Source organism: Cynoglossus semilaevis, chromosome 10 (assembly GCF_000523025.1).
Source record: "Cynoglossus semilaevis isolate Cse_v1.0 chromosome 10, Cse_v1.0, whole genome shotgun sequence".
NCBI classification, from domain to species: Eukaryota; Metazoa; Chordata; class Actinopteri; order Pleuronectiformes; family Cynoglossidae; genus Cynoglossus; species Cynoglossus semilaevis.
The window spans coordinates 903,859-913,763 of NC_024316.1; the positions used below are offsets into that span (position 1 = coordinate 903,859).

The following is a 9,905-nucleotide window of genomic DNA, read 5'->3' on the forward strand; positions in this document are numbered from 1 at the left end:
TTCTTTTCAATGTCTGTGTGTCTGTGTGAAAGAGAGGGATTCTATTATTAACAATTACAATCTATTATGCAATGTTTAAAATAAAAAAAGCTAAAAGTCAGTCTAAAGATAAAACACTCCTGAGTTAAACCAGCAACAGTTAAAGGTTAATTAAAAACAGCAAGAGTCAATAATAATCAAGAGTCAAATGTACAGTACGAACAACAACTATTTCAACAACTATTCTTCTATACTTCTTATTTTTTGCATTTTTTTCTTGATAGTAAGACTATAGTCTTGCTTGTTTTAGGTGATATTTTTTGCAGTTTTTAGCACAAATTATTCACTTGGCAGCCGGTTTCAGGGCATAGACTTGCATTTTGAGTCATTTCTGGGACTGGTTTCAGGGCATAAACTTGCATTTTGAGTCATTTCTGGGACTTTCTATTTTACTTGATAGTCTTGCTTGTTTTTGTTAACCTTTAACGGAGCAGTATTACCGGTCCACAGTAACAGCTGATACCTGCTGACCAGTTCTTGGTACAAAAAAAAGTTGGGGACCACTGACTACTCAGACTGCTTCCTTCAGAGATAAGATTTCTTCAGACCTGTCTTCCTGGAGGACATCCAGGGATGGATGAGAGGAACTTTGTAAGTTCCATTCTGAACTGTCTGGTGACCAGAGTGTAGATTAGAGGGTCCACAGCAGCCTGCATACAGGTGAGAACCAGGGCTGATGTTTCCAGCTCCAGCAGCAGCTGTGGACAAAGAGTGGAAAGGTGTTTAGGGAAAATATAATTTTTCCGATATAATTTTTGAATGCAGTGGATGCTACTGATGGGTCTCTCTTTAGTTTCACGCTGTGTGAAGTTGTAATATTAGCACAAGAACGGTTGAGGAAAGTTTAGATAATAGATTTCGTCATGTTTGACAGACGCCATTTTACTTGTGCATGTTGTTGTGCACGAATATACTATTAGCTTAAAACTTTTACTCCTCAACACAACAGGCAAAGTCCACTTTAAGAAAGAAAACAACATTTATTAAACTAACCAAATCAGAACGAGTGCAGAAACGAAATGGCGGAGGAACGCTGCTGTTCTAGTTGACGGAGCAACCTAACACAGACGAGTTAGCTTACCGTTTTTAGGTGACATGCTTTGTTTGTAGTCGAGCTGTGATATGCAAACTGTTGCTCGCTAACTTTACATTCCACTTTTTCCGTTAACTATTTTTGTAAAATGCTGTCCCACTGTGGACATGTCTGACACTGTAGAAGAGAATGAAACGCTCAAAATTAAATAAACATTCAGCAAACCACCTTACCTCGGCTTTCAGGTACGTTCTTTAATCTGCCTGTGGATTGGGCTAATCCAAAATAGTGAAAACAAGGGGGGTGTTCTGAAGAAGAACCGTTAACTGTGAAACGGAGTGCTGTAAAACCACCTCCACCTTGGTACATTCCTAAATTTAAGCCTAACAGCGACAAAAATATCTGTTTAATTTTTATATATATTTTATATTGATTTGATAACTTTGATGTTAAGTTGGCATGTACATGGAATATTAATGTTTCATTACACATTTATTGATTTGGTACCGCATACTCAAATAGATATGCCCAATGCACTACTTTTGAGCTAGACAAATTGTTACAAATAATTGCGATAAATCACACATAATCATGCAAACAGAAATGTAAAACGCTGCAGAGCACTAATAACTTATCATTTCCATACATCTAATATTTTTACGTTTAAATGTATGTATGCTAAAATAATAATACTTTTGACTTTTAAGAACAAAAGTATATTTAAAATAATACTTTTGACTTTAAGAACAAAAGTATATTTAAAATAAAATAAAAATCAGAAGATGACATTCTTAAGCTACAGTAAAGTGAGAATACTTGCTTAATAATATGTTGGAAGGACAGGTTCAGCTGGGCTTTTTTTAATATTGTACTTACTTTGTCAGGGTTCCTACACATGGCCCTCAGCAGCAAAATGATGACCAGCGGTGTCCAGAAAAGTGTGAAGGCTACAATTATGTAGCCAAAACGCTGAGCCACTTTTCCCTCCATACGTTTCTTTCCTCGTTCTCTGGCTCCAGGTGTTATTAAACAAACGGCCCCAACGATCTCCGGAGCTGCCCTTAAGGGAGTACCTTCTTCTCTCTCTTCACCGGGCTCAACCACTAAAACCACAGAGCGCCTTGGTGCCGCCGGACCACAGAAACCATGAGAACTGACCCGACGAGCAGACTGTGGTGCACTGAGCCAGGCCCAGACATGGTTCGAGACCGTGGACCTCAGCTGGACTCCTCTGGAGAACACATTCCTCCTGTGATTTCTCACCACTTTAAAGATCCTGGTGTAGTGAACCACGATCAGGATGATGGACAGACACCACACTGGAACCAAAACATAGGTTCCAAAAGGATCTGGATGTTGAAGACGTTCCTCTGTGACAAGATGAGGGTAACAGAGCAGGTAGAAGAGCGCCTCACTGGATAAAGTCAAAGACACAGCTGCCAGGATCAGACCACACAGCCAGATGGACGGTATCCAGACCCGGACTCTGGCTTTCCTTCTCTCTGTTTGGAATGGAAAGGCGATGGCCTGAAAACGTTCCACACTGATTCCAGCCAGGGTGAGGAGCTGGACGCAGCAGCAGAGGGCGTAGGTGAACTGCTGAAGGGTGCACATACCCACGGGTATGGAGACAGATGCAGGGCCGTCTTTCCTGCTGTAGGACAGAAAAGAAAACAGCAGCAGAGGTGTGTCCACAGAGCACTTCAGAAGATCACTGACAGCCAAACTAACCAGGAGAGCATTATCGGACGTCTGAAGACTCCTGGTCTTAAAGACCAACCAACACACCCAAAGGTTTCCAGGTAAACCCAGGGTCAGAGTCACACCCAGGACTGTGCAGTTCAACAGATGGAAGAAGAAATCTACAACCGTATCTCGCTGATCATCATGGTACCATTTGGTCTGGTTCCACATAGTGTAAACAACCACCCTATCAACACAGCACTGCTCAGCGAATGCTGGAGTACCTTCATCTCCTGCTGCTGCCGATGACGATTTACCACACAAAAAGGGTACAAATTAACTCAAGTGGGTTTAAATCATTCAATGGAGGGCTTTTCCTTTCTTCTGATTGGCTGAATGGGAGGAACCTTCTTGATTAGTCTGTAATCAGGAGGGACCAATTTTTGACCTTGACAGAAAATACAGCCGTTCACAGAGCCTTTTCCTCTTCTGTTACAAACATCAGGTCTAATCAAAAGACAAGGAACATTATTTAACCTTCAACAACACATTTATTTTTCTAAACACTTCAAATAGCGAGATTAGAAAGAGATTTTTTTTCACTTAATAACATTCAGGGATTTTTTTATCGGCTCCCAGGATAAGAACTTCAGTGACTTCTTGTCCTGGTCTTGATTCTAACAATAAGTTGACTTTCCTTTTAGCTGCGTTTTGGTCTAATTTGATCAGGTTTTAGTCTTTCCAGATATCACAGATGACTCTCATTTGGAAAAGCTCGTCATCTCCTCCAGACTCAATGGTCTTCTGTTCATAAATACTGCTTTTCAGGTCATTATTTTCTATTGGATTTCATTGGGTATATGAAATAATATTCACTCTTTTCTTTTGCAGGAATTGGGCTTAGCGTTGGTTTTGAAAACCACAAATCCTGAACCATCATTCAGACGGTACTGCCTGCCTCTGGTTTCATTCTGGTATATAAACATGTAAATAAGTCCATAATCAGATGTGTGTTGTCCATGTAAATACAGACTCAGTGTTTCATGAGTGCCTCCATGTAGACGGCGTTCATACGGTATGCTGCCATCCAGTTTGGCGCAACACTGTAGTACTGCTGAAATCCTGGATATGGAGATGTGGAACTGTAAAAATTCTTCCAGGCTCTGTAACAGGCTCTCCAGTAATCTTTAGAGTCCCATCCCTCCTCATCCTCTACCTCAGAGTCTGCTTCTTCAATGTCCTTTTCTGGAATTTTGTCTTTGCTCCTCTTTTTGCTCCGTTTCTCATTTTCATCGCTCGTCTTTACTGGGGCTTTTTCTTTACTTTTTGTCAGAACGCGTTCTTTGCTGTTGTCATGTGGAGACCGATCCTGGCGCTGAACACCGAAAGGGTCCTTGTGATGTGTTTTTGTTTGATTTGAGTGAGGTGTCATCACTGATTGAGAAAACTTGTCCTCAGCACACGAGCCCGGAGAACCAACAGAGTTCACACCGTGGTCTTTGAACTTCGTGACCTCCGCGTGTCTACTCCTCTCCTTGCTCCTGTTCTCAGAAATGTTCCTTCTCTCACCACTTTCTTCTTTAGTCTTTTTCCACTCGTTTCTTCTCCTCCATTCTGGAATCTCATGACCGACTTCACTCTCTCTTTTGATGCTTGGTGTAGACTGAAAGCTTCCAGGTTGCGCCAAAAACTCAATTTGCTTGTTTTCTTCATTCGTCTGACATTCCGTTACCGATCCCTGATCATGACTGGAACTTCTCATATCGTTATCCTGCTGGCTGAAGGAACCAGACACGGAAGATGTAGACGAAGCTCTTGATAATGGCAACGCTGCAGAGTTGTCGTCTTTATATGTTGTGTTCTGATCATCAGAGCTGTCCACGTCTCGACCCCTGAACTCCCTGATGATCTCCACCGATCTGCCCAAGCCTGTGGTGATAAAGCTCTCGAAGTCTCTCTCCGCTTCGTCCAAGGTCATATTTCTAGACCTGCAGGTCTTGAAAGAGCTCAGAGATGGGATCTTTGGTAAGGCCTCCTGAAGCTGTTTTCGTGTTACAGCTGCCTGAGGAGTGCTTATGGCATCGCCTTTACCAGTAATTACTGTTTTCTTCAGCTTGGCTGGTGCACATTGCTCTGCAGTTTCACAAGTGGTTGAGATGGGAACAGTGGCAGAAGCTTCAGTATTGTTCTTCTTCTCTGTCCTGGAGATGATGTTAGAGAGTGACGACGGAGGAGACACTTCGGGGCAGAGGTCCCAGTCACAAGGTTCATCCATTAAACTGGCTTCTAAAATGGCTAAAAGCACAGAAAGGGACACGTGAGGGCCAGAACCATTTGTTAAAAACTGAAGAATGTTGTATTTGAATACAATGAATAACAATGAATGAATGAGAAATTGACATATTCAGGAAAGAGAAAAAGTATTTCCATCACAGGAATTAGTACTGAAAACTAGGTGCACTTCCAAACGTGTGCATAGGTAGCCTGAACTAAAGACATGATTGGTGGAAAAGACATAAAATCCGAGTTTGGAAATGATGACTGAAAAAGGTTTCTGGTACCGTTTCCTTCCTGTGAATCATTTTAATAAAAGCATGATTTAAACAGTCTTGGGTTCGTCTTAGGCTGACAATCCTGTTTTTGAACAGCAAACGATATAAAATTATTCACGTTTCATAGAAAAATGTGGTTGATTGAAAGGTTCTGGGAAACTCAAGTAATCTTAAGTGATTAAAAAAAATATTTTACAGGATTTGAAAACGCAAGTTATACATCGTATAAAACTTTTTATTTTCCTTCTTTTAAAAATCATTATATCTCATTGACTGAAACTTGTAAACGATTCACTCTCACCTAAGTTCAAAGAGATACTGTAATCAGTGATGGTCTAATGCTGCCTCCTGTGGTCAGTTGGTGTCACTGGGATTTTGAAAATTACAAAAATTCTTTTGATCCCACACTGAGGAACTCCTTGTGTTAACAGCAGATCTGCTGCAACAGGAAGCCTCTTGATGTGGTTCCTCTGGGAATCAAACCCAGGACTCTGTGCTTTGCTTTTCACTCGAATGGCAAAGTGTGCTAACTGCTACACTATGGAACCACAAATAACTACAAAGGATTTGAAACTTTCAAGCAGCATGTTACTTACATGGCAGTGCAGTCAGACTGAGGCCACACTTCTGACCGATGGCCATCAGCTTGTTCTCCTCCTCACCGTGGCAGCAGTAGGTCACAGCCAGACCCTGAGTTCCTTTAAAGAAAAAAAAAAAAAAACAACCTGATGAAAAGCTGTTCACACAACTTACATTTTGGTCATTATATTAAAGCTGGGATAGGTAACATTTTGGGGTCTTAAACTCAAATTCAAACACACACAAAAAAGCTTATCAATTTATAGGACATACATTTTAAAAAGTCTAAATTGTAATTTATTCAACAGAGAAAAGCTGTTGAGCCTTCCAGTCCAATTAATATATTCTGTTATTCTGTATATTCTTTTATTCATTCCATAGGAATTGAAGAGCATACAAATTAGAAATAATTTTATATACATACATATATATACATATATATACATACACATGTATACACATATATACATACATACACATATATACATGTATACACATACACATATATACATACATGTATACACATACTGTATAGACTCACATGTACATATACTGTATATATATATATACACACACATTAGTATATACTGTATATACTATAATCTTATATTAATTATAAATTAACAATAACTGAGATGTAGTATTAGCCTTTATATAACCCTACTCATTTGACTAGATTAGATTTTTATTTTATTTTTATTAAAACGTTTCCTCCACTAACCTTCTATTCACTTCTGCTTATGAGATAAAAAAAAAAACCAAAGGTACCGCAGACTAACCGTAACGTCCTGCACGTCCGATTCTGTGCATGTATGTTTCCCAGTTCTGAGGGACGTCTAGGTTTATCACCAGGTTGACCTTCTCTGCATCAATGCCCCTGGATGTCTGATAGGAAGAAGAAAGGAGTCAAAGAAATGAAGAGAACTTTAGAAACAGAGTAACTGACATGCAACCGCACACACACAACACAACAGTTTTGAGAGTATCCTACCAGGTCGGTGGAGATCAGAACCCTGCACTGATACTGTTTCAGTTTAGACATGGCGTCCAGCCTCTGCTCCTGGGTGAGCCCTCCTGCACGATACCACCATCACACATGATTAGTCGCATTTAAAATAGAGAGAATGTATTTCTGTTAATTTTTTTTTTTTTTTTTACCTGAAATACAAATTGCTGGTAACCCTTTGGAGGACAGGAGATCTGCCAGGTTCTGAGCTCTGCCACAATAAAAAAAAAAACAAGTTATCAAGTTTTTTAACTAAACAATGTGAGTTTTTTTTTTCAAGTAAATTACCTGGAGTGTAGGTTAGAGAAGACCAGTGCCTGGTTAAAGGGGATTTTACTGAACAGTTCCAGCAGATGCTGAACTTTCTCATCAAACACTTGGTGAGGTAAGTGATAAGACTTTATCAGCTTGTAGTATTGCTTCAGACCTTTAGGGGGCATACAGGGACAACATTACGCTGGAGGCTGAACACCAAGTAAAACGCTGTCACAAATATAGTTGTTAACAACGGCTTTACGAAATGCATTTTATTAAGCCATAGTTCTGGTGGGAATATGGTCTCACCTCTGAGGCCCATGTCGCTTGGGTTAAGTCTAACGAACGTGGGCTCTCTCATGTAGCGGGTGAGGTGCTGCGCAAGGGATTCTGGGTAAGTGGCAGAAAGGGCTAGCATCTGTTTGTTCACAGGCAGAGAGGAGTAGATCCAGCTGGAGGAGGAAGAAGACAAAGATAAAGAGCGTGGACATTGTTGACCATTTATCTCTTTAACACCGGACAGCTGATGACTTTACTTGATCTGTTCCTGGAAACTCCCTTCCTCTAGGAGTTTGTCTGCCTCATCCAAAACGAAGAGTCTAATGTTGGCTGTGGACAACATACCCAACTCAATCAGCTGCTTGATACGACCTATGAGAAATGGACGAAAGGGAGACGATCAAAAAATAGAGTTGTTTTTTTTCTCTGTTAATTAATTATGGTTTTCCACTTTGTAGCTACTTCAGCTAACATTTTTCAAATACATGTGATTTCTTCACCCAGTGGTGCTCAATTCTTATACAGACAGCCCTCAAATTGAAATACTATTGAGAACCTGATGTATATTTCTATCTGTACAAACCACTGTATGAGTTGCTGCCACCTAGTGACTGGAGGCTTGTTATCATTCAAGCATTACAGCAGTGGTACACTTATGTCCGGCATGCCATATACCTTCGGAAGCCCCTCACCCTCCCCCGGTGCCTCACCGTGCCCCCCAGAGGAGCCCACCCCAATATTTGAGAAGCACCGTCATAACCCACTTTTTTTTTTTTAATCTAACTTACTGTTATTATTAGATCCTTTTGGGTCACTATTGTCTACGGTACTGTAGAATTTCATCGGGGATGTTTTACTTTGGTAATGTCAATATTTTTGGCTAGCTCTAAGCAAAATGTTTGAGTTTTGGCTTCTTTTTTTTTTTTTTTTTTACTATTTTAGGATTATATATTGTTTGTTTTTGAAACCTACTGTAATTTATTTTGACACATTCCAAAGTATTTCTTGCCAAACTTTTATGAAATGGTGAATATCAGCTTTAAGATTTCATTTTGAGTAACTTTTACTCAGCATGTTTTTTTGTTTTTTTTAAACTACTTTATCACTTTGTCCTTGGCACTGAAGCCATCATTCACCAAACGTTTAACCAGTTCCTTTGTCTATGTCTTCTGTCCCTCTCATCAACTCATACTTAGACCATCCAACAGTCTTGGACACACCATGTACATTATGTTTTGTGTGTTTTGCCAATCCCAATGTCTGTCCAGTAAGATTTAGAACAGTTAAACCAAGATAAAACTAAAAGCATTGTTTTATGACAGCTCAGTAGTTTACAGATTAACATGCTGAATTTAAGCATTTAAACAGCGTTTGTTTCTTTTCCTCTTTTTTTTTATATTATTTAATATTATTTTTTCTTTTATGCAATCGATTTTAGTTTCGAAGTTTAGTTTAGTTACAAATAACTTGAGTCACGTGGTGATGTAAAGTGCTTTATAAATAAATGTTTATACCTGGTGAACCCACTGCTATGTGACACTTCTTCAGATGAGTTTTGTCCTGAGCCACAGGTCGGCCACCAATGAACACCTGACACTGTAGACCCTCCATGGCACAACCGATGGCTAGCACGACAGAGTGGATCTGCACAGCGATCTCACGTGTGGGAGCCAGGACCAGGACCTGCGGCAGTGTTGGAGAAGAACCAGGTCTTAAGGTCTTGAGGTAAGATTGACACATTAGATACGAGAGAGAAACAGCTGCTTCAAGACACCTAAGCAGTAAAACCTCGAAGCTGAAAAGATTAGACTTCATTAAAATGAACTCACTCATCTCCTTTATTAATGATGGTTTCCTTTTAATCTAAGCAGTTTTAACTCATCTGATTAAAATCCAGATCAACCGAGAGATTAAAACTCCTAACAGGACCATCTGTCCTAAACAGCAACATCATAAAAACAAAAAAGCCAAGTGCTGTTTAGAATGAGGTTCTGTTTCCTGGTCAGCGTTTTTTAGGCAGTATTTGAGCAGAACTTTAGAATTGATCGCATGCAACAGTGAAACACACACACATTAAACACTCATCACTGGTTTCACACATCAATCAGGTTCACTCAGAGGTTAGTTCTAGTTCTGCTGCTGCAAACCGGGCCTGGTGGTGAACCGCGTTCTAAAGCTTTGTTCCAAATAAACGTCAGTTCTGTTGGTCGCGGCGTATGCAGAATAGAAAAGTGGATCCTTATGGATCATTTGTGTTTGAATGACAGGTTTTATCTTGTTTCTAACACATGCAACAAGCAGAAGACACCAAATCGCCTACATCTTAAAGGAGGTTCTGTATTGGAGGGATTTCAGTCTCAAAGGTACGTTATAAAAAACAAACAAAAACTGTCACTCCTCAATATTTACATCTGCCTTGATGTAATGTTCTATTCCATTTCATGAAAATATGCATCAGCCAACAGAACTTTGTTTATTG

At 39.9% G+C, this 9,905-nt stretch overlaps 2 protein-coding genes across 2 annotated transcripts; both read right to left on the reverse strand.

Annotated features, from left to right (window-relative positions):
• Positions 1-502: 502 nt before the first annotated feature.
• ddx20 (DEAD (Asp-Glu-Ala-Asp) box polypeptide 20) lies at positions 503-9,338 on the reverse strand. Its single transcript, XM_017036146.2, has 10 exons — positions 8,941-9,338; positions 7,684-7,798; positions 7,457-7,599; positions 7,181-7,319; positions 7,045-7,103; positions 6,878-6,960; positions 6,666-6,771; positions 5,904-6,005; positions 1,949-5,050; positions 503-737 (listed from the first exon to the last, which is right to left on the reverse strand). Exons 1-9 carry the CDS (start codon positions 9,257-9,259, stop codon positions 3,789-3,791), a joined length of 2,328 nt encoding a protein of 775 aa, XP_016891635.1. The 5' UTR covers positions 9,260-9,338; the 3' UTR covers positions 503-737; positions 1,949-3,788.
• LOC103384452 (histamine H2 receptor-like) lies at positions 582-2,986 on the reverse strand. The gene is made up of 2 exons (XM_017036147.2): positions 1,949-2,986; positions 582-737 (listed from the first exon to the last, which is right to left on the reverse strand). Exons 1-2 carry the CDS (start codon positions 2,984-2,986, stop codon positions 582-584), a joined length of 1,194 nt encoding a protein of 397 aa, XP_016891636.1.
• Positions 9,339-9,905: the final 567 nt, after the last annotated feature.